A 25,750-nucleotide genomic window follows, 5' to 3' on the forward strand; every position below is an offset into this window, starting at 1 on the left:
AGAGAATACTAGGAACCAGCGGGAGAGAGAAAAACAAACAAACCTTACAGCCAACCTTGCTGGGTCACAGATTATTCTCAAAAAAATCTCTTTAGTTTTGGCAGCTCTTTGGAAAGGACTGAAAAGGCGTGCTGGTGGATGCCTCATTATGGGTCAAGTTAGAATGTCAAAAGGTAAAAAAAGACCCGCTGCCACTCACAAAGCATGCACTTTTCACACTGAAGAAGGAACTTTATTAGCATGCAATATATTCCCTGCCTGCTCTATCACACTGCTTCATGCAAAAGTTTCTGCCAAGAACTTTCCCTCATCTCCCCCAGGCTACATTTTTAAAGAAACAGTATGCATCCTTCCACAAAATATTATTTGCCGCAGCAGAACAGTGTGCCCTAACCTGGTGGTGCTCTAAATGACCCATCTCCCAAAGTCATGAACATATATACGAGAATATGAGATCTTCAAAACAGAGAACATTTCCAGCCTCCCTTGTCCCACAGGAAAATTTTAAGGTGACCCCTATAAATTCAAAAAAGACAGCATTTCATTTTCTTTTTAACAATCTTGCCACTTGAAAGCCTATCTCGAGATGCTCAGGAAGCTGCGTATGATTTTGAATTCCTAGGCTGTTCATAAAGGGCATGTGTGATTTTCACCCAGCAGTTGCTACAGGTGGTACACGCCAGCCAGGCTGCTCAGCAGAGTGCAAAACAATTCATTGGCCCCGCATGGCCCCACGATTACCTGAGAGTCTACAGGGGAACACTGCCAAGAAAGCCACTAAAAAACCCCCAAGTATCTGTTAAACTAAGTCAAAGAAATGCCAGGGATGAGACTGAGCAACAGGAGAAGCAAGCACATGAGCACCGTCACTGCCTTGCTGTACCTAGCAGGAGAGCTAGCAGTGGGGAGTAACTGGCCTGGCCTCTGGGAAAAGCAAAAATAAAGCACTGTAACTGTGCCAATATGTGGAGATGAATTTGCTAACATGTCCGTGCTGAACAAGGTAGGAAACACGGTGCAGCATTTTATCCTGCCTCAGCTTTTACATGGTGAAACTAGACTGCCTAAGATTTGACAAGTGAATTTTCAAATGAACAGAAGATGCTTGACAATACTGTTTTCCATGTCCAGGGAAACGGCTTCTAAAATCTGGTTCTGTGAGGAATGGATGGGAAAGCAGCATCCAAATCTGTGCAGATGCCAAAGTAATAAACAAAATCTACACGTTTTCAGTGTTACTTCTAAACACTAAAATAAAGCTGAGTTTAAGCTTGCTCCCACTTTTCCATCCTTGTACAACTCTCATACCTCAGTGGTTAAACTGGAATTTCAGCAGGACTGCGAGGTGATCTTGTCCCCTCTTGACCCTCACAACTCATTTATTATCAGGCTTCTCATCTGACTGCTGCTGCTAATGTTTGCTAAGTAACACAGACCCGCATGGGCTCCAGTACAATACTAAAAGCACCTCAGACTCACACCACGTGTGTCTTCAATGTGTTATCCAGAGCAGCTGCACCCTGGATTGTCAAGAGGTTGAAAGCACCTGCATTCAGGTTCAAAATAAGCAAAAAATAAAAGAAAAACAAAATAAAACCAAACCTTTAATAATGAAATGTGAGGCTAGATACAGCCAAGACACTGACAAGCCAACAATTTGGTACCCCCAGTCCATTCCCTGTATTTGCTGTCTTGGTTTGTTTTTTTTAAAGATGGGGAGAAGTATTTGCATACAATTGGATCATCTGCATTCATCACTAAGAGTCTCCGGGGCTCGGCATCCGGACCACAACAGGGAAGCAGGCAGATCTGCTCCGGTTCCCTGTGGAGAGGGGGACGGTACCACCTGCTCCTCTGTGGACAGTACTGCTGAGGTCTGTGCAGCACCTCTTCTCCCCATGGGTTACCACAAGTATCATGTCAAAACATGCAGCCCGAGGCATTCCCTGAATACAAGGTCTTCTGCTGCATAAGGGTCCAGGCGGTCTCTCCCTCTCCTTGCTATATGTCCTCTCCACAGTATTTGAAGAACAGGTGCCCTACAGCTGTCCAGCGTTCAAGACGATCACACTCCCCCTTGCAGTATATTGGATAAATAAAACAGCAAACCCTTAGGTATGAATACGTGCAAACTGTTAACTGCCTCAGTTAAAAACAAACACCCCAGGACAATGCTGTTCCCTGATTTTGTACCACAAAGGAAGATGCCTGACTGGCACGGGGCAGGACGCTGGACTACAGAAGCTACTGATGCAACCTTGCGTGGTCCCTGCTGCACTGGGGAGCTGCAGCTCCTGCACCCCCGCACAGACTGCAGCATTAGCTGCTCACAGTCGCACCAGGCAGCGCTAGGGCAGCAGGAGGGAGGTCTGTGGGCAGCCATGCCGCGGAGTTAGGAGCGTGAAGACTTTCAACAACCAATCTCAGCTTGCAGAGTGGGCAGACACTGGAGTGGAGGAAGAGCGACTACGGACCTAGTTTTAACCTCCTTCATGAATGGTGTGCTGGAAGCAGCCAGTGAGGAAGAAGGTGGGAGTGGATGGGCAGTAACCAGGCCCTCCCTGTCCTCCTTCCTTTGGGTTTGGTGCTGAAGCGTTTCATTGCACAAGGTCTGCTTCCCCTTCCCCCCTCCAAGCTTCAGACTGATCATCAGAAGCGCGACAGGATGCTGATTGCTGCTGAACCCTATCCCTCCAGAGATGTGGCTTCATTTCTTTTCTTATGGTTACATTCCCGTGCTTTGTCCTACCCATTCTCACTGCCTTGCTCAGGCTGGGGCTAATCACTCCTTCAGGTTTGGATGGTAATTTTTTCTTCCAGCAAACCTGGCCAATACCATACTTTCCCCACCACCACCCCCCAGCTACATGCCAGCTGCCAGAAAGTCCAGTTATTGTGTCAGTGTATTTGTTAAGAGACAGTTCTGGGTTACAGCATAGACACAGTTTGTAAAACAGCACATTGGGTACGTTGGGAAGAGATGTCCAACACAAGCAGGGTGGGTTTGGTCTGCTGCAAGTGAGTCCCTGAGTCTGCCCTGAAGGACAAGTGGCAGAGGACATGGATGGCTGTATCTCCTCCTTCCAATTAGAAATGCAGAGTCATTGAAGGGCTTCTTGCTGGAGTCTGCTGGTTAGCCATCAGGGTGGTTTAACATTCTCTTTAAGGCTGATCAATTCATTGAATCGATGAAGCTGCAGACTTTGCTTAACCACATACATTGTTTTTCCTGTCAAGTTCAGTCACTGAGATGCAAAGGAGGAACCCCACAGTACCATTTTCACAGCGTCTCTTCTCACACCAGAGCAAGACTTCAACATGAATTATAACTTACAGCTGGAGAATAATGTTTTCGTGGTTTTGAAGGACATTGCAGTAGTTTCATACCAGGAGAGCTCCAATGGGCATTACTGGATTTTAGATGGGATTTATTTAATTTGTAAATGGTAAAAGCACTAGCAGTAGCAAGACCTTAGCTAAAATCAAACATTAGTTCTTGTGTACATTTGCAAAAGAAATTACAAATAGTGGTCAGTAGACATTTTCTTGCCTTCTGAAGGATCATAAACTTCATGACTACATTTGAAATACAAGAAATGTAGCAAACTGGGAACTATAAAAACCCTGCTTAGCACTGATAGCTGATATGAGAAGCCATTGTCCAAAGTGGCTTACAATATTTTAAGAAAATATGAAGAAGTTTCAGTTTTCAGGGGAAAGATGCTCAATGATTTCCAAAAACCCACCTCTCCCCTCAAAAAAGCATTCACTTCAGAATGTTTTAAACAGAGCATGCCAAAGTGAAAAGCCCCCAAAACATTTGTTGAAAGTTATACCAGTGTTTGCATTACCCTTTCCATTTGTACTTCCATCAAGATGAGAAAACATCACAAATGCTCATGCGACCTTCTCCATCTCTAGCGTAGAAATGGGCACTCACCTACACAAGGAAACCCTGGTAAGGCAGGGCAAGCCAGAGAATGACCTGAAAGGACATGAGCTGCCCCCGCAGTTTGTGTACGTGTGAACATTTTGGCACCACATTTCAGCTGCGTTGGCCTGGTTTAGCTCCCTGCTTGGCAAACAGGCTAAGCCAAGCTTCCCAAGGTGTCTCCCAGTGTTTAATGAAGCAATCATAGGAGGGGCTAATGTGGAGGGCAATCTGGAGAGATGTGGAGAGCTATTTCCCCTGCTATCAAGACAGGGGCAGCAGGAGAACAGCAGGTAGAAGGAAGAGGATGGGAAGGAGGGAAGCAGGTAAGGTCTCTGGAGGACCTTTTAACTGAGTTCGTACGCAGCCTGGAGGTCCACAGAGCGTCTCATTGTTGCTCTAGCACAAAGCCATCTCAGACGTACTGCTCCTGTAGTACCCTCTTTTGCCATTTAAATTCCAAAAAGTTTGTTGCGATGAGATGTAATGCCTTCTATCCTATTTTGTGGATGGCCAGAAAGTGGGGGTTAAGAGAAGCAGGTTAATGAGGACTTGGTCACTCTAAGGATGAGCTGACTGACCTGATGAAGGCAATGCCAAACAGCATTTCTGCCACTCACACAGCAATCCCAAGGAAGCACGGGGAAAGCAAATGCCTTCGCAACCTTGTCCTTCCACTTCAACCCTAAAGGGTTTGCTCCTGCATATGCAGAGTTAGAGAGACTGGACAACTTCTTAGTGGTAGCTAGAAAGCTGCTGCCCATTAAGTGATTTGAGAGGCTGCTCGCTAGAATCCCAGGACAATGAAAACCAGCAAGTTTAACTTAATAAAGGAGTTCCCTCTTCTTTTTTTTTTCCCCAGTTTAATGTACAACAGCTGATTTTGAAGATTATTTCTACAGCCACTGGGAAATCCTCCCCATGTCAGGACTGTTTCTGAGTGCTTCCGCATTTGGGGCCAGGCTGAGATACCCAGAGGCTGAGTTTCAGTGACTCTGATCACTTACAATTTCAGCTAAAATCAGAGAGAGCCAAAAGGTGGTCAGGCTCTCTAGGAAGCAAAACAATCAGGCCTAGCTCTCAAGTTGGGCAATTCAGTATTAGGTAACATTCAAATCATCAGCTTCAGTCCTTCCTTCATATCCATCTCAACTGAGAGAAGAAAGATGTAAATGAGATAGATCCCATGGCAAGGAAAAGAATAAAGCACATCTGTGTTATTTTCTCCTTTTTATCCATTAAACTTTAAAGCCAAGGAACAGAGACAAGTGTTTGAACGACCTTGCTACAGAACTTCCTGAGTTGCTGTTCAGTTTATCACAGGGTCAGCTTTGAAAACAAATAAAAACTTGTAAAAAAAAAAAAGTGATCAGTTCTAGTGAGTCTAAAGCCAAATTTTTGTGGCTACCTACTATATAAGGTTAAAGCGTAAAAACCTGCATATTCTTCATTGCTGAATTAACTTTTGAGAAGTGACTATCAAATTATAGCAAAAGCAAATTAATAATCTTGCTACTTCAAAACTACATGACAGTTCCCAAATTATACTGTAGAAAACATTTTCTTTACTTAGGAGGACACATTGCTTGTGTTCTACAACAATTTTTCCTCCTCTTTTTGTTTCTAACACTGATTTTGTAAAAATTAAAATCCAGTTTGCTGAAATAGTTCATTTGTGTTGAAACGGTCTTACTTCAACTGAACAGTGAGTAAGGGCAGTATTTTGGAATAAGACCACTTAATAGATTCAGTGTCCCACCACCTTTCCAGCACCTTGTTCACATAAGAAAAGCACCAAAGAACTTTAAGAACAAAACACGACCAAAACCAGTTCAAGCTATGAAACAGGACAGGCACTTTTTCCCAGCCCCCCAATTAAGATATCCACATTAATTTCGCAGGTCGGAGGAGGGGAAGGGGGACGAGCAGAAAGCATGCAAACAGCATCTGTGAGAAAAGGAAGCAGCAGCGCTCTCTGAGAGACGAAATTTGCCAAACCTGTCTCCGAGCTGCGGTTATCCTTCCCTGACCCCTCGCAGCGCTGTCCGGCCGAGGACGCCCCGCAGCACCCCCAGGTGCACCTTCCGGGGCTCCAGCCAGACACTGAGGGCAGCGCAGATCCACCCCTCCAGCCCGGCTGCAGCCGCAGCCGGAGCCGCGGCGGCGGGCGCGGGGGTGCCCGGGGCGGAGGCCGAGCATCCCGGCCCCCCGGAGGCAGACCCCGCTCCAGCCTCCCGCCGGCGCCTACGCTGATGCCCAGCGCGTTCAGTTAACCACTGAAGTGCGCATGTACAAGAACAATTAGCTCTGCTCAAATTATAAAAAAATTTAAAAAGTCCGCGTTATCTTACCTTATAATTAGACTTTTTTTTTTTCTTTTTCTAAAGCGACCAAAAACGCATTACAAAAGGACGTTGTGCAGCACGGCTCGCCCCGCGCCGGCTCAGCCGCTCCGCCGGCGGGAAGGCGCCCTCACGCCGCTGCCATCTCCCCCGCGCGCTGCAAGGTGACGGCTGCGGCCCGCCGGGGGGGCCGGGGCAGGGCGGGGGCCGGGGCCGGGGCCGGGCCGGGGCCGGGGGCCGGGGGGGCCGGGGCCGCGGCGCAGCATCGTGCTCCCTCCCGGGGCAGGGGGAGGGGGCGGAGCCGCCGCCGCCGCGCCTCGGCGGGGCAGGAGGGGTGGAAGGGGGTGCGGCGGCTCGGCGGCTCGCTTCTGCCAGCGCTTCCTTTTAGCACCACTTTCCCCGAGTTTATAATTGACAGCCGCCTCCGGGCTTAGAGTTTATAGGTTAACGATTAAGCAATAATAATTTGATCGCAGAGAATCCTTGCGAATTGCTTTCGTTTAACTGAGCGAGGATGCACAAAAGCGATGCTTCCCAGTCCGAGCCGCCAATTCATTCCCCTGACTCAAGAAAAGTTCCTGCTGCTTTTCTCTTGTCTTCCTGGTGTTTGAAGTGACAGTACTACTGTTGGTAAGCGCTGGCTGATCTTAAGATCAGTTGATAAAGGCATGAATACATGAAGAAAATCCCCTGTGGATTTAATATACATGCATATTTGTTTTTGAAAATTCATGCATAGTAGCAAGGCTGACTGAGAGTCTGCGTGAGGTCTGAAAAGCACCGTTCTCCTAGCTCCCTGCATTAAAAAAGTCCTAAATCAGCCCTTTTGTTCCCAAACTAACATAAAAGAATTTGAGGATTCCTTCTATTTGCCTAATGATGCCCTAGATTGCCCACGGTCACCTTTTCAGTCTTTACAAGGGGAACAAGAAACCACTCTTCCCTTTCCCTTCCCCTTCCCCTTCTCCTTCTCCTCCTTCACCTTTTCTTCCTTCTTCCTCTTCCCCTTCCCCTTCCCATTCACCTTCCTCTTTCCGTAAGAAGCTTGTAATATCCAAAACCACTGAAAGCATATCATGTCAAATATTATTACCCAAAAAATGGACCAGTGTTTGTTTATATTTTTGAGAAACTATCTAATTTTGTGTTCTTTCATTATTTTTCCTTGGGAGCCTCGCCTCATTCAGCATACAGGCTGGACAGTGCTCATTTGAAAAGCAGGTGCTTAATGATTGATTTTATGCTCTTTATTCAAGGCCCTATTTACCACACACTCTTCAGACGCTGCTGAGAACAGAATTATTCATTTCTGGCTGTGAGATAGAAGCACAAAGGGACTAGGGTTTAGGCTGGGACACCTGCTCCGGGTATGTAGGATGAGGTTTTCAGAACGCTGCAGGGTGGGTGCTGCTCAGCTCACAGCCCCATTTGCCTCCAGCTCAGGAGTGGATGCTCCAGACTCCTGCACATCAGAGCCCAGATCTCCAACAAGCTCCCCAAAATGAGAATCAGCCTTAGAGTGAAAAACGTTCACAACCCATGAAAATTAGCTTCACATGATTTAACTAGCACCATGTAGGAAATCCGTCACACAAACTCAACAGGGGTAGAGTCACATTTTCCAGGGAAACATATACCAGCCTTAATCATTCTCTCCTTTTTTATATTCCCCTACCTCATTTACTAAATACTTTCCAAAAGATGAAGTTGGGGTCCTACAGAGAAATCGTTGCCTCCTGTGTGCAAAGCTGATGCGTCTCAATGTTTCTATTTTTCCAGTATCAGAGGAAAGGTTTCTGTGCAAAACTTGTGTTTGATTATGCAATTACAAATGACCACATGCATTGAGCTGACAAACATTCTGCTTAATCTACTTACTGTGTCCTTTGCAATCCTAATAGTTCTGGTAGAGCTACATATTCTTTAAAAAGAGGAAATTGCACGCACAATGGCAAACACTAAAATAGGTATCCACCATCGAAATTTAATGATGTGGCATTATATTGGCACTTTAGGGAGATCATCAGAAGAGTTTAGATCCTTTAGATTGCCTGCATAAAACTCCGCACTCTTGGGTTAACAAAATAATTGATAGCAATAGCAGGTTGTCAGCCTCGAGGCAGTTTGATACTAGAAAGGCAAAGAGCACTTTGCAAGCAAGTTTCAAAACTATCTGCTGACAGACGGGTTTGACTGTGATCAGCAGCTGAGAGCAAGGCTCTGCCCCGCCAGCGCTGCTGGCTCTGCAGGAGGGTACCTGGTCACACACCCCGTCCTGGCTGGCTCTGGGCGCCGAGCTCACCGCACAGCTCATCCCAGTCCCGCTGCACCCACCGTTCAGTCCCAGGCTCCTCCTCGCCTCTGCACTCTATTTCTAACCCCCACCTCTCCCAAATCCGCAGCCCTCCTAGATGTCCCCTCCTATCTGCTCTGGCTCTTCTTTCGTCCGTGATGCCACGCTTGGGCCAGGCTGGAACTGCAAGCGACACGTCTTCCCTCATCTGTGTTTTCATGGTCTCAGCGCAGAGCAGAAATTTCAGGGACATCAAGAGAATCCTAATATTTATATTAGGAAAGCAGCTGTGAGTTTATAGCAGTCAGCTTTGTACAGATGTGACATGAAGAAGGGAGGGGACACTGGGGGTCCAGGCCAGAAGGGATCACCCGTCTCATGAAGTCCGACCACTTACAATCACAGCAGCCATGCAGTAGACTCCTGCCTACACCAGAGACCTCAAGGGATTACCTCTACCCGTCACAAATTTGGCAGCAAAAAACAGCAGCCAGAATTATAATGTGCCACGAGAAGACCAGAGGGTGACTGAGGGCCAGTGTCCCTACCTGACAAGGGATGTGTTAAAGGGAATGCCCAGAGGATGCCACAAAGCCTGCCCCAGTCTAAGGCACTGCCTCTCCTCTCGCCCTGGTGCAAGCGGAGTGTGGTGTCCTCCAGAGGGTGCCGCATCATAAAACCACAGAATGGTTGAGGTTGGAAAGGACCTTGGAGATGTCTAGTCCAGCACCCTGCAGGTCCAGTTAGAGCAGGTTGCACAGGGCCTGCTCTACTTTAGTCTTGGACACCTTCAAGGACAGAGACATCACAACCTCTCTGGGCAACCTGTTCCAGGGGCTGACCAACCACATCTTGAAAAAAATCTAAATTCAGCTGGATCACTAAGACAAGGCAACATATACCACAAACACTGCCTCACGATAGTCACCAGCGGCACCTCTGACCAGCAGTGATCCCCAGAGGGGACTTATCCCAGACTGCCAGCTCCCTCAGCTTACTCTGCAACTTAGAAATAAAAGCACAGGGAACATGGTGTAGAGTCACTGAAGTTGTCTGGATGTGAGCCAGCAGACAAATGGCTGCAAGACTTGTCAGAGGAAGTGCAACATGGTAGTGGTGAGCCTACACACCCTACACTAGCTGAGATATGTCTGGACCACCACCAGACTTCATAATTATTCTCCATCACCAGTCCAACTACTCCAGGTACCCACCGCTATGGCAGTACCAGAGCTATAGATGGCACCACATAGGATGTCACAGCTAAGGTCAAACAGGCCTTTAACCTTTACAACTTTTCTTTTACTGCATAGGAATCAAATTATGTGTATATATAAAAATATAAAGGTACTCCATATGTTGTTATTCCTCAAGAGTACCGTCACTTTTAAGTCACATCAAAGGCTGGGAAAATGTAACTTGCTCCCCAGAAGTTCACGAATCATTCTGTTTATGCTTTCATTGGGATGAAGTAGTCCAAGAAACACATTCCCGAGTAAAGCAGCACTTGCAACATTGTGAGACCAGATAAGAAAACCACCAAGAAGGGGAAGGAATAGATAGGAATTCCAAATTCCAACTCACCTCTGAAAGTCAGAAATTGTACTGTGCATCTGGCACAGTTGTCTGCTATAGAGGAGAGTAACTGGGAAGCAAAATATGGAATTGGTTTAACTATTTAATGATGTGCTAATAGACTACACATTTCTTTGATAAATTACTCTCTTTAAAAATTCACTAAACTCTGCACAGCAATGGATTCCTCTTGTGGATCTTAGAGACTTGTAGCAAATGATTGCCTGATTATAAAATTCTCTGTAAACAGGCCTTTGTAACCTTTCCAGCAGACCGCCCTGCTCTCTGTTGGCTCTTTATCTTCAGCGCAGAAACATATGTAACATTTATAGCGAAGGCAGCACTGGCAACTTTCTCCAAGTTCTCTAACATGTTATGAAAAGCCCAAATATTTCTGTTTGTGCAAAACAAAACTTCTCCTAAATTTATGTTTACTTACATACCTGAAAAAGTACACTGTGTTGCTTGCCAGACTTAATTTTTTTGTTCATAAAACCTTCAAAGCAGTGAAAATCTTCCATCATTATTTTGGGTGTTTTTTCCCTCTTTTTGGTAAGCCAAACTCATTTGGTAAGTCAGACCTGTCCTCCACTTTCTACTTAACCAGTTGCCTACACTGAGCATAACAGATATTAATGAATTCAGTGGCATCTTGATAGAACATGAAAACTTTGAATATTGAGGGAGGGGAGAGGCTGATTTTAACTTGCTGCTGAAGATATAGTGAACAAGGTGACCTGTTGGGCCTTTTGGAGACAAATAAATAATGAAGATAAATACAGTAAATTCTTGAAACATGACTTTGTAGGAAAAGCCTGAAAAAAAGACTTCAGGTTGGACTCTGTGCTGTTATATCTCAGGCAATACATTTTATATGGCATACGTCATGCACACTAAAAAACTTCATTTGGTGAGCTGCACTGACACCTGGCTTTGTTCACCTTTGTTCTTATTTAAAACAGGTTGTTCCATGCAGCTGTTAAAGAAACTGCACGCACATACACACACGCACACACATTTGCACACAGGCTTTTTTATTACTCCTCAGATCTTTCTAAATAAGTCATGCTGCCTAGATTTTAAATTGTTTTTCTCTTTGCAGCATGAAAATTGCCCTACGTTAGGATCTGCTGCCTTTTATGGAAGCATGATTCAAAAGTTTAACAAAAGTATTTCTGGTTTTGTTTTCCTTTTCCACTATTTTTTTCCCTTCTGGTTTTCTGCTTTCTTAACACTTGTGTTTATCCTTTTGATATCTGGGAAAGCTCATTATCTCCAGTACTGGGGGACTCCCTGAAGAGAAGGTGATTACAGCTGAAGTAGGACCCGTCTATGCCAAGGATACCGTTTTATAGTATGATTTGACCATTATTTCGTGAATAAGCACCAACAGTGTCATAGAAGCAGGCTGTGGCCCTTTGACCAAAGCATCTCTGGAGCCAGGGGCAGAGGTGTCCAGGACCTCAGCGAAGTGCCACATGGCAGGATGGTTCCTTGCTGTCCCCTGTGGACCTGCCATTTTTAGCGTTGGGTGCTTCACCTATCTGTGCTTTATCAGAGCACCCCACTAATGTCATCTTTACCTGCTCTGGTCTCCACCTTTGTTTTTCTAAATTACTCACTTTTGATGTACTAGGTGTTCATGTGGAAAAATGATGTGGAGGAGTGAGCTTGAGGCTTTGAGAGCAGGGAGAGCCATGGCTGTTCTCAGCTTACCGGGAGAGACTTAGACTTTTGGCAGTGTCTCAGCCTCTTTTGCTCAAGCTGGGTCTGGGCCATGAATTAAGCCTGACTGATTTTCACCTGTGTGCTGCTTTTGTTCTGTGGGCAGCTGGCTCTCTGTTGTTACCCCTTCTGCTGCCTCCCCCTCACCCGACTTCTCCAACTGTGTGTTTATAGAACAGAAATACTCCATCTAGAGATGAGGGTCACATTTTTAAGTGTGACAATAAGTAACTCATAAAGAACAGTGGTGAATATTCCCTTACTGGAAACTGAAAATCAAGGCAGAATTGCTTTTTTCCCTAAAGTGTATCATCTGTTGGTGCAAGCAAGTTCTGGGAAGTTCCAGTGCCTGTGCTATGCTGCATCAAGCAACATCATCAATATGATGCCTTCTGCTTCATTTTTGCTGTATTTTTCTTTATATGTCTTCTGCTTGGAGCTCGGTCTCTCTTCCATCTTCATCTCTTCACCATCTTTCTTCCCTCTGTCATTCACCTGGAAGGCTCTACAGCGCTCTACTGTCGCCAGCAGCTAGTTCTCCTCACCACTCCTTCTGTTCTCATTAGTCTCTTAATTCAGATTCACTTCCCATATTCTTTGTCTTGTGGCTGCCATCCCCTGCCCTAAACCTGCCTCTTTGCTATTCCTCGTCCTTTACCTTTCAATTCCATCAGTTCAGTTCTTGCCCTATTGCTCTAAATCCTGCTGGCCTTTTCTGGAATTTCTTTTTCTTTTGTGCTTCTCACTGACTCCTCCTCAAAGCAAGGTGATCCAGTGACTGACTGGGACTGAAAGGCACCTGAGTCCTACACCTAAAACTAAAGGTTGTCCACCTCACTGCTTCCCATTTGATACACCACTGTAAGAATGTATTTGACAGAGTGAATAAAACAAGAGGGCAGGAAAAACAAGAGAAAACAGGCTCCAAAGAATTGCTGCTTTGTTTTAGCATCAAGCAACCCAAATGATGGTGTCCGGAGTCACCATGACAGGGTCTCAAACATGGGAAAGTGTTAAAAACAAAAGAGCAAAGAGGTTTAAAATCTGGATTTGGGAAGTAGCATCATTCATATAATTGCACGCACTGGGCTAGTAAAGCATGGAAAAGCTCACACAGCTGTACAACAGCAATGCAGCTTGAGAGCAAGAGTCCGCTCAAGTGGAGTCAATATAAAAACTCCCATCTCCCTCAATGCAGGGGCTCAGATTTTCTTAGAAATAGAGGCTATGTGTGCACTGGTTTATATCATATTTGGCCACCTCAGTCAGCTTGGCATAAGGATAAAACAATACACACCTATAAAAGCGGAGAAAAATAAATAATCTCATGAAGATTCCTTCTTGGATTTTTAAACATGACTTCCTGTGAGCACCATATTCAGTGATTTAGCAAATAATGAATCCTCAGTAAAATTTTCAAATGCTGTAAAAGAGCAGTCAACGGCTGCTTTTATGGACTAAAGAGAGACTGATAGATTTTAACAACATCAGCACTGAGTAATCCTGGCTGTCACACCACATCCTAATATGTCATGTCCCAACTGTCAGTCGGAAAGGCTATGAAGGTATTTCTGTTAATTTTCATGCCAGGACCCTCAGCTTTTGCCCTGAACACAAAGGAGCACACACCTGCCCACCACATCCATCTCACAACCCCACCTTTGCTAGTGCTTTTTGCCCCTGTGTTCTGGAGGTGCAGCATAAATGGACATCTCCCCCCGCCCCCCAGAAAAAAAACCAAAACCCACCACAAGCCTGAAAAAAAAAAACCAAACAAAACCCCCCTACACCTACACAAAGCTTTTCTACTACCACATAGCTAATTACTACAGCTCATGCAATTCTTAGGTGTGCTGCTTGCATTAGAAGATTTGTGTCTATTGAGAGGCAATTATAGAAGAGACTGTCCCCACTGTACACCCCACAGCACTCACCCAGGGGCCAGACTCTCCCGAGATTTGAGCCTGCTATTTTAACCTCCTACTTGTAGTTGCTTAGAGCAGGATCCAAAAAAGACTCACATAGATTTCTGAATGCAATTAATGAAGAATTTAAAGAGAGAAAGAAAAAAAAAACAAAACCAAAAACCAACACACATGTAAATCTGAATGTTTATAGGCACCTGATTTTGGGGCAGATCTGTATCTTGGTTGCCCAAACTTGCTGCTGCACATCCTTGGAAGTCCCATCATCTTGCCTGAGCTGAACATCATTCTCTACCTGAGCTTATCTGGGCCTCATGAAATACATGTCTTTACATGCAAAATGGCGAGGGGCTTGTTCTGAGGACCAGGGAGACATGGGCTGACCACAGCCATTGCACAAGGATAGGAGCTGTAGGTGCTTCCATGCAAAGGAAGATTTGCAAGGGGGCTGCCTCTTGGACCAGCACCTGAGAGCTGCATTACTTGTCCAGGGAGTGGCATACCTGGTTTTATTTCTCTGCTCAGTCTGAAATAATTCCAGCTTGTACTACCCCTTTCCAAGTTGATGTCCTGACCACCAGCCTGCTGAGTGTTTGGACAGCGAAAGGAAAGGACAGGGAAAAGTCATGTACCCAGATGGAGAGCAAGGACGGAGAAACCAGGCCAGTTTCATACAGTAAGTGTGAATTAGAAGGTGCTCTTCTCACCTCTGCTTGCCTTAAAATTTCTTTCTACCATGTCTGTATTACCCTCTGAATAACTGCAGGGCTTATGCATCCTGGCCCTGTTGTTTTCTAATCAGGTATTTGATTGTCAGCTGTTGACTTCCACTCAGCATCCTTGCTTACAAATCACTATTATTTTAAAAAATGTTATCGTTACATAAGTGCAAATGATGCCTCATGCACAAAGAGAGGCAAAATCAGTTTGGAAAAGCTTAGAGCCTCCTTGGTAGAATCAATAGGCAATACTGACCAAAAATAATTCAAAATACAAAGGCATTATTTGGCTGTAGAAATTATGTAAAAATAATATAGTAAGAAATTATTATTATCATAAACAGAAATACATATAGAAGTTATATAAAAATATAATCATACAGGAGATAAATATTGTTGATAAGTTATTTTACTGGAGAGCAAACTCTTATCGAGGAGCTGTAACTCCACTCAAGAAAGTATGCTGTATGTAATACATTTCTATATGCATGTATGTACTTCTACAGGTACATACACACACACACACACACACACAATTTTAACATTTTCAGAGTTCCTACCCTGATTCTCATTAATCCCATTAATCAAGAAGAGCTCTACTGGCTTCAAAGGAATTGCACCAGTGCCAGGTTTGTGCTCATAAAATCCAGCGTCTGGTTGGTGGTTTTATGGATTAGTTATTTCCTAAGACCCAAAGAAGCTGGATGCAGAGAGCTGAGTGTGCTAATGATGGACACAAAGCAATAATACCTGCCACCGAAAGCAAGTTGAACCAACAGCACATGGGCTGTCAGGTAAGGACATGAGCCAGTCAAACCAGGACACACTCTTCTCCATCGCAGGATTAGCAGTGCCCACAAAGCGTGAGCTGTGCGACAACTGCAAGCGGCAATGCTCCATCCTCTGCACCACCTGCCTGCCTTTCACCAGTACGGACACTGTTTTGCCCCTACTGTTTTTGGAAAGCGGGGTTACATCTCAGCCAGTAATTTGCAAAATGAAAAAATGTTGAAAGCTATGCATTATTTTAAAACAAGTTAAGTCATCTAGGAAAAGCCTGATATTCAAATGATGAAAGAGAATATATCTATCCCTTTTCCGGTTCCTCTGAAAATAAACATTTAAACGGAACTGTACAGGAACTTTCATCCTGTGATATATATACTTGTCACCAAGAGATATTTTTTCACCTATGACATAATTGCTATCATCAGAAAAGCATTGCTGTCACTCTGCTGTAATTTACCTCATTTTCTGCTCATTTCTTTATCTTTTCTCATTAGGGCATGACATAGTCAGCTACATTACTATTCATCATTCCCTAATACAAGCAACTGGATAACAGAGCTGTGCGAGTAATTGATTTTTCAGTTTCAGAGCTGAACCAAAATTTCAATAAGTAATTATCAAAGAAAAAACAACTTTATTTTTCTCTCTCATTCAAGTGGAAAAAAGTTTCATGAGGATTTCAGTGAAACATTTGTTCATCTTGAGTCAGTCATTTCATTTCCATCTTTGTCATTTTAAGAAAAGCAATGGATAGAGAGGACCATATCTTGGCACCATTCACCAAGCCCTCAAGTGAAAAATCCTCGCTTTTCAGGAGATTGAGAGACCAGGCTCGGTGAATTCCTGTGTCTGGGGGTACTTGAATACCCAGGCACTGAACTACAAGAAGATTTTCACGCCTTTGGTGAAAAGAACTCAAAAAAGTATAAAAGTGACTTGTAAAAGTGGAACAATTTTACCTGGGAAGAGTGGGAACAGACACCCCAGGAGACCCAATGACATGACCAGCAAGATCTCCTCAGAGAGGTGGGTTCGGATCCCAACAGGTTGTTGAGAGGATTGAAAGTCTCCCACAGTCCAGGTGAACGGCATAATCACATGGTTATTTGATATGTTTTTTTGACTAGCTGGTCTTGTGAATTAAGCCACCAGATTTTCTTTGGTGACATTTATAATAATTATCTTACACCCCAAGATGGCATTTTTAATGAGTTTTTAAAAAATTAGTCCAAACACTAACTATGGCAACACAATATTATAATCACAGATGCTTTACAAATATGCGCTGAATTATACATTTTGCATTCTGCATTTCTTCCCCTTCACAGTTGCACAAGCTTTGGCAAATTTCACAAGAACGTTTGGTTTGGATTTTTGCACCCCCCAGGTTTTTTCTTCTGCCTTAAGATTTTCCCACATATAAGCCTTAAAAAGAAATGAAAACTGAAATGATGCAAATATAAAACTCATTATTGGTATTCTCCACTGCTGGTGGAAATACTGCAGGAATGAGGAGGGATGCACAACTTAGCACCCTTTTTGGGAAAGAAGATGGAAAAAGCATTACATCTGTTTAGGGTTAGGAAAGCTTCTATATAGGCTCTCTGAGTCAGAATAACCCCCCAAGTCAGATGACATCTTGAGGTTCTTTGCACAACTTAGTGGAAGTTATCTGACCATGTAGAACAGGTCTTGTGTATTTGTAGGGCATTAATCAAAAGAGCAAGTCATATACTTTGCTAATCGGTCTGTACATCTCTGCACAGGTAAACTTCTATTTAAACGTAAAGCAAACATCCAACATGTTCAAGCTTGAGTGCCTATTAGCATATATTTATACTTGTAAATAAGTGGCATCTATCTAAATTTTTTAGAAATTCACTGAAACTTGGCACTTCAACTGAAATCTGTTTCTAATCTTTCTGAATGAGGAAGCAATTTTCCCTACATGACCCTGATTCAGTTCTTGTTTTCTTTGCCTAAAAAAATGACAACTTAAAAAGATGGCCTCAGTAGAGCTGTGAACTGATATTTATTTCAGTAGTATAATAACTCTGAAACATGCCAAAGGCCCCTTAAATGTTAAAATTGTTACCTACTGCACCCTGGACAGAGTTTGGGTTCGTGAGTAGATTTTGAATGAAGTCATTTTTTCCCCCGTCTGACCCTGGGAGCGTTTGAATTGATGATTTTAGCAAGCAAACTTGCTAGGAATAATGAACTACATATAGTTTTGTATAATAATTCTCTCTCAAGGGCTGTGAAGCTGATGCCTACTTAGAAATAATTTTGGAAGAATAGCTGAAACAACACATGATGCCATTTTATATAATCCCAGAAGTGACTGAAAGACTGGACAGTTTTGAGGACTATCCAAGTGTGAAGAGATGGATTTGGATTAGTCCCAGCTCATGGCAAGCCTCACATTGTGTAAGACTCACAATACTTTCATATTGTTTCTCCGCAGTCCGATGTGGCTGTTTGTTCTTTCATTTTTAAATTATCTTTGGAGCCGTTTGTTGGAACTTGGGACCAGATTCATTAGTTAAAACATAAACTTTGAGCAGTCGCTGTCTCGCAGTCAGCTAGAGCTGTAAAACAGGACCTGCAAAATGGATGACCTTCAGATTTACTTAACTGTGCAGAAATGGTATTTGTCATTGCCAGGTTTTTTCATTTATTTCTTTTAACAGACTACCACAGAATTTGTGATCTGTGATCTTGTGAATATATTACATTGACAGAAAATAGCCAGTGTTTCCAAACCATACAGATAGCATGTCATCCTGAAAGAAAAGACTAAAAACTGTACTGTTGCCCTTGTCTTCTGCATTATAAGATTAAAAGTTTAGAGCTGCACTTACTGAAAAGTAGTCAGAGAGTGACTCAGTGCTCTACTACAGCCAGTAATGTGCGGTAAGATGAGTAACTACTGTAGGCAATGGAGAATTCCCACAGTCCCATCGGGCTGGCTTTTCCTTTTTTTGGGTCACAATTTGGAAACCAGGACACAGAAACAATCACCATATGAGAAAAAAGTCAGAGTACAAATATGGCTAAGAACTCTTGGAGAAAAAAAATAGCAAAAATCTTTCTGTAAAGTAAGTTAATTTCCAGACTTTAAAGGAATCACCGACAGATTACACAGTTACAGGCCAAAATCTGTGCTATATGTTTGCACCATATGCCTCACCCCAATATCTCTGTATGGGGCTATTCTTACCACAGAATTTGATCTTAAACTGGTAAATCACAGAGATTTATTAGCCCTGAACACATCATACTTTTGGCTTGATTGTGCTCTAAACAAGTAATTGACTGATGGATACTCTGCCCCGCTGTCTTCCTGCCAGCTTCTTTATTTTACAAGCTCCATAAAAATCAAGAGAAAATGCAAACTGGAAAGGTAACGCACACAAAATCTCCAAGCTATGTCACACTCCAGCCTTTACACTTGCTTGGGTCCATGAAATAAAAGGAAACAAAAAGGCAAGCACTTCCCAATGAAAGGCTTGGTGCTGCCGTCTCGTGGGAAAAGGGAGAAGGGGAGCTTTGGTAATAAAAGCAGAAATGCAAAAAGGGGGGAAAAAAAAGATTTTAAAAGCTTGCTAACATCAACACTCCCATTTTTGTTTCAAGACGGCTGTGTGCTTTATTGCTCGCAGATCAGTTTCCTTTGCAGGTGATGCGGGCCCAGAATTACATCACCAGCAGAGCAGCCAAGAGCATCTCGGTGCCAGGATGACCAAAGCCGAGAGGAATGTATTATCACAGACCTCCGAGGGACTTGCCAGTGCATTCCTTGCTGGGGGTGCTGCGATGGGGGAGGCAGAGAGGAGACAATTTTGCTCGAAGACTGAAAGGAAACTTTGTGGAGGAAAGATCTGGGGTCACAGTCCTGCTGTCTCCTCTAAGCAGATCTAATTATGGCCATGTACTTCAAAAAGAGTGTTTAACTAAAACCAGATTTAGCAGGGCACTGCTTAGGAAGTACAGACTGAATCCTCGGCCTTGCCTTTGAGGAAAACGCGAAATGCTTCAGTGCACTGGGAACACTGTCGCTGTGCTTGTAAAGAATAATTTGAAGCTGCAGCAAGGAAAGCAAGAGCCAATTTAAAATCCTCATCACTTCAGTGAAGTCTTACAACAAAATGTGACTAAACATAATATAGATGCTTTCAGACGGACAATGCTTACATTAGATACTGGATGCGTATTTACTGACACGTTGTGTAGTGGGGTAAAAGTCTCAGCAGTGTCAGGGATCATGCTGGAAATGATCAAATTACTCACAAAGCAGTTGCACAGATCTCCCTTAACCAGCTCCAACAAAGCCTTTCTGCCACATCGCACCCTCTATTCGGCAAACCACGTCCCATGCATATGAAAGAAACTCCCTCCTCCCCTCATTTTTGAAGGCTTTCAGGCTATTTCTGCCACCGTCCTGCAGGACTGGCTCAGTGGTCCTCACCACAAGCCTGTTTCTTAACCATTAAAATCAATGGGAGCTTTCCAGTGCTTTTAATAGCAGCAAAACGTGCTGTCAACAAACGGGATTAAAAGAAGAGTACAAGACAAATTGTTCAGAGATTAGCACCTCTAAAAATGTCAGGATTTTAAACCTCATCTCCTAGGTCAATCGAGAGGTGAAAGCGGTGCTGAGGTTACACAGAGCTCTGCCCTTTTCCACCAGAAGAAAAAGCCCTGCTGATCAAATAAAAAATTTATAATTGATCCTAAAAATTTCTCTCCCCCCACCCCGCTCCCATTCCCTAAAGAGAAAGGCAAGAGGGCTGGGACTAGGCAGCACAGAGAACAACCAAGTACCACTTGATGTGAAGCCTGCTTTACACAAGAGCTTTTTGGGGTAGGGAAGCGCCAATGGATGGTTTAGCTGCGGCCAGCTCAGCTGGTGCCCAAGCTCACGCCGCCAGCTCGCTCCCCAAAGCATGGCTGAAGATCAGGAGGGTGCCGGTGCTGGGAGGACTAATTTTATCATTTTATCATTTCGGCTGCTGCTGCATGGTCTCCTGCTCTTCAGGTGTCCACTGCGAGCCACGTTGTCAGTGCAGCTCCAGTCAGATCCCTCATTCTCCACCTGCCAGACCAGAGACTCCTTACCCCACCGTCTGCCACCAAAGGTCTCTGAGGGGGCCCAGGGGCCTCCAGCTCTTCTCCTTATTCCTCAGCCTCATCAGGAGGCTCCAGGAAGATGGCTGCTTTTGCACTCCTGGGGATAGGAGATGCCCAAGGGCAACTTGATGTTACAGGAACAGCAGCTGAGGTGGGCAAGCATAGAAAAGGGGAATTTTGGTCGAATGGTAAAAATAGAAAATAGTGTCCCTAACTTTCAAAACATTCCCATCTTTAGATATGATTATAGTGTACTATAAGGAAATTTGCAAAACACTTCAGCCACCATGTCTGTAGAAGCACCTTCCACTGAAAGTACCAGATTTCTTTCATCGGCGTCTGGCAAATGGTTGTCACTACCCTTTTCCTGTAACATGCCAACCTTTTCCACCACCTTTCTACAGCTTAGTTGCACTTGGTGTTGTGGAGCCAACACCAACAGTCAGGCCCTTCAGCTTTCTCCATTTACCCCTCCTAGCTGTCTACATTTCGAATATCCCTGTGTACAATTTTCTCTTTTTTATACTTTTCATGCATAATTATTCTTGACAAATCACGTTTTCCTGTTACTTCCTCCCTGTGCAAGGCTGACCTAATAATGAGTCCCTCAAAGGGACTGTTTGCTTTCATATCATGTTGTTGTGGATGGATTAGAGATAATGTATGAAAGTGTATGTAAAAAAAAATTCCAAAGTAAATACATTAAGAGGGTGCTAGAAATATATTAGAACCGAGGCGTATTTCTGCTCTTAAAGAATTTCCCTTATCTTGTTCAAACTTTCACAGGACAGCAAAAGCAGATGTGGCCTCTAAAAGTTGGTGTGGACAACAATGGTTAGGAAAGATTGGTAAAATACTGTGAGGAAAGAAATTACTTACATTAGTTAGATCCAGGACAGAAATTATTACTGCTGTCATTGTACCAGACTGCTGTGAGATGGCTGTCCCACAGGACTGTTCTTCCTCCAGCTCACCCTGTCTCATTAACATTATAACTGCGAGTGCAGCAGAGTGGCTGACGGGCAAAGTTCACCTCCGTGTCCCTTTTCTTTTTCATGGAGACTACAAGTCTGTTCAGCTCTTAATAAAATAACCCTCAGGTCTCAAAGCACCACAGTAAAACAAATTATATATATAGTGGTACTTATAAAACAAGAATGCCTATGCAGGACCCTGAGAAATGCGTTTGGGCAGATCAGTTTTCTGTCCCAATATGCAGATTAAGTGAGTATGGGAGTTTTTTGTATGTTTTAACCTATTGCAACTTAATCTTTCCACTACAAACTCTTTCTTTTTGACAGAAATCTATTGCTGATTGCCACTGTGGGGCTTTCCTGAGAAGTCCTCCTATCACCCTCTCTTTCTCTGCGAATGTAGCCCTCAAACAGTACTATTTCCAGTTTTTAATACCTACAAAGATGTGGGTGCAGCCTCAGTTTCATGTGCACTCAGTAAACAAAGATGAGGAGTTGAGATCATTTAAGAGTATGCTTATGAGTGGTTTCCAGCCCATCCTGATTTTGCTAATCTGCTCTGCAAGTGATCTGGGAGGAGGACCCTGAAGAGGGAGGGACACGCATGCTTGGTTTTCTATGTTTAGCTACATGCCATGTTCTCTGTGCTTGGTCACTACTAAACTTGAAACGAATTTTCTCATTAGTGCCTTAGACAAACAAAGTGGATTAAATAGCAAACATCAGGTTTCTCGTGTCACTCAACATAAATCAAAAGGGCTTCAGAGCTGCAATTCTTCCCCCACAGTCACCAGTACAGAGGCAGTGGCGACTACAGGCGGTAGATTTAGTTGCTCTTAAAGATCTACTTTCAATAGAAGTTCAAACTCAAATTTTCCCTTTTTATTGCTGTTTTTGCAAAAATTGTAGCATGTAGAAAAACTGAAGTTTAAAAGACATGAAAGAGCAGGAAGAAGAGTGTGAGAAAATGCCCACAGAGATGGGACTTGATATCTCAGAAGTAGTAACATGAGACAGAAAGCTTTTTAATCAATTCATTGAAGGAAGTCAGTTCAAAACAGGTCATAATCTTAGGCTATTTAGTGGCCTTCACGAGTTGAGCTGGAATAATAAGGTGGCAACAACTGTCAAATTGAAGTGAATATAAAATGTAAAGATAAATGTAAATGGTGTTTTAATACCACTTTTACTTTTGTAGCATTTTAGTTGCCTGCATGTCCACATGTACATGGATATTCAAAATAGAGAAAAAATGGCATCTATGAGAATCAGATGTGAAATTGCTCCTTACTTGGAAATACAACAAATTTTTTATTTCCTGCTAAGAGAATCAAATTGCTATGATGCAGAAGCATTTTTGTCCTTTAAAGTTTGCCAATCAACCCAGGAAAATAGAGAGACAGAAAACCAGCAGCTATTAAACCAGGAAATATGGTCACTGTAGCTCATGTGCCACCTACTCAAAGCTGGCGCTGAACTGAGCTCAGGAAATACACTGAACAATTTAGCTCCTGGCTTTTTGCAAATGTCTGCCACCAGACTGTGGTTTCCTCAAAAGCATTTGTTCTTTCAACTTGCCTTAAGTATTTTTCTCAGAGCTTTTTTTTAAAAAAAACCATTGTGGATTGATTTCAAACAGTTTGGTATGAGCATGAAAATTTCATATTGAAAAACTGAGGCAGTTACTGATGCTCATTCGTCACCTAAGGTAGGTGCTCTTTCTTTTCTTAGAGACTCAAATTACTCCCACAAGGAGGACAAACACTTGAAGAAAAAACCTGGAGCATATGAGCCTGTGAGATAAACACTGCAGATAGTCCATCACAGGCTGGGCACGTTTTATAAAACATGAAAATATTTTCTTCCAGGGGAACATAGATCTTGCCTGAGGCATGCATCTTCAAAAATATGAAAAATAATGCAAAAGGTTTGTGGCTTTGCAAGCCTAAATGCGAATGGCATGGCAAAGTCCCTAGCACTTGTGTGCTAGTATCCTAATGTGTGTTGTGGTTTTCCTTACCCTGTCCTCTGGCTGTGACAAACAGTGCCCCGTCCTTCACAAAAGGCAGCGCTTAGCTAAGCAAGACAGCCCCAAACTTAGCCAACAAAAATAACATCTGATCAAAAGCTACTAGGAGGTGAACCCAAAATGGGCATGAGTAATTCAAAACAAATTCATTTCTTAATTCAAGCGCACGCTACAGGAACATTCAATGGTATTCCTCCAGCTCTAGACTTGCACAGTAATGTACTTACTAATAACATGAGTGAACCGACATTTACAAATGGTTTACACATGAGTTTAGTGTAATTTAAACACAGAAAATACCAGACCATGTCGCTGCTGAACCGACAAGCATCGGGACACTGGGGGTACTCTTTGCACCATCTCAGGTACTCACCTTTCCCGCTCCTGTTCCAAGAGGTTGGTAAAGTCATCGCTCTTGTTCATGTAATCTGTATGTTTATGTTTCTCATTTTCTAGCTCATAAACTGTGCGGCGATGGCACTTTTCTGCCAACAGGAGCTGTTCCAGCATGCGCCGATACGTCTCTTTCTGCTTTTCTTCAAGTCTGTCCAGCTGGATTGTAGGAAAACAGAATAGACTGTTTTAAAGGTCTTCTTGCTTACTTCATCTGATTTATTAACCAACAATGTTGTGTTTGGTAAATGCGAGTCCCATAATTTTATGTCTTGGGCTTTACATAAAGCAGTGACTAGAAATAAGAATAACTGTCCTGTAAAAGTAATGATTTCTTTGGATGGCGTGTTTGCAATAAACATTTGCACGGTTCTCAGATACACAAAGGACAGAACTTCGCTTAGTTTTAGGGTAACAAATAATATTTCTGCAGTGCAGAATTTCCTCTGTGGCAAGGTGCTGTGCATACTTCCCTCATCTCATATGCGAAAAGCTGTAGCAAATGCCAGGGCAGGATACATGCCCTCAAACCCTGGGAGCCCGAGTTCATGCACCTATATGAGGACTAGACACCTACATGTGGAGCATAAGGTATAAGCTCAAGGCTGAAATTTGAGTTATGCATCTTCAACACACCTGTAGGACTGCTGAGATAAAAAGTCTAAACTATTTAGATCCAGCATAGATTCAGTTTTACATTACCAAATACTATTAATTATAAGCCTTAGGGTTTTCCCCTCAGCCTGCTTTTTGACAGAAATTTCTCCTTTTTTATTAGCAACACTTTACCTTTTTTGTCTTCTGGGTTTTTTAATTAATTGAATATGCCAATTATTATTCAAACAAACACTAAGGCCAGGGAGGTGTGTCTAAAAAGTTGCCAGGGCACTCCGAAGCCACCATGCCTATTCTTGTTGCTCCTTTCACTGTTTCTTGGGAGCAGATGTCAAACTCCATCCTCCTCCTTGCTGAAGCAGCCCGCAGCCCTGGCACTTCTCTGCTTGCCTGGCCCCAGCACGGCAGCTGGCAGAGCCTGCTCTGCCCACCCCCAGCCCTTACCCTGCGGGAATCGCATCTTCCTCGGACCCGGCTGCACCGGGCAGTTGCTGTTTCACAAGGTGCCTCAGCAAACTGAGGGAAATAAGAGAGCAGGAGGACCACGGCGATTTGCTCTCCAGAAGTTGACCATGGCACTCAAAGTAAAACAGTCACTGCATTTTATAAAGGAGCCAGGTTGGGTTCAGCCTTTGAGAGTAGATCTTTTGCACGTACCAAATTTTGTCACCATCCTATTTTAGATCCAACATAACCTCTGTGGACCTACACATGACAAAAGTTTTACACTGAGGTCCCTGTCAAATTATCAGCTTCTTTAGACAAAAGCCCTGCTAAGCTCTTTTAATCTTTTTCGACAGTATTTCATGCATGCTTCCACATGCTAATGTTTGCTTTATTTACTATCATCCCAAAAATTCCAGAAGATGCTTCCATGAGAATACACAGTGTAAAGATATCCCATGGTAGACACAATTCCTGGTGAAAAAATTAAATGTTCTAATAGGATGAACTATGAAGATTTGGACAGGCACTACAGTATATGATATTGTACGTTGTTGCATGCTCTTTCTCTGTGCCCTGGACTGTTATGAAACTATAAACATGAGCAGTGGCTGCTTATTTTGGCGTTCATGCTGGCCTCAGAGATTCCCTGGTCTATTCTACATTCATTTATTACTTAGATTTTAAAGCAAGGGATATTGCTTAGATTTTAAAGCAAGGGATCAAGTCCTACAGGTCTCCTTCAGGGTCTGAACTGACTTTGCAGTCCTAGAGCTTAAATGACATAAAATGATTACGGATTTATGATCCCATAAATATGGTCACAGTCAACTTCTGAAGGTCTTCTTTTCTTAAGTACCCAC

At 43.4% G+C, this 25,750-nt stretch overlaps 1 protein-coding gene across 2 annotated transcripts in view; it reads right to left on the reverse strand.

Annotated features, from left to right (window-relative positions):
- Positions 1 to 25,750, reverse strand: part of FILIP1 (filamin A interacting protein 1) — a 111,307-nt gene that overhangs the window by 21,393 nt on the left and 64,164 nt on the right. For both annotated transcript variants that reach the window (XM_075498220.1, XM_075498221.1), the window contains exon 4: positions 23,809 to 23,987. In XM_075498220.1, the coding sequence (XP_075354335.1) occupies positions 23,809 to 23,987 (179 nt within the window). The remainder of the gene's footprint in view (positions 1 to 23,808; positions 23,988 to 25,750) is intronic.

The sequence above is a fragment of the Mycteria americana genome, chromosome 3 (assembly GCF_035582795.1).
Source record: "Mycteria americana isolate JAX WOST 10 ecotype Jacksonville Zoo and Gardens chromosome 3, USCA_MyAme_1.0, whole genome shotgun sequence".
Classification (NCBI taxonomy): Eukaryota; Metazoa; Chordata; class Aves; order Ciconiiformes; family Ciconiidae; genus Mycteria; species Mycteria americana.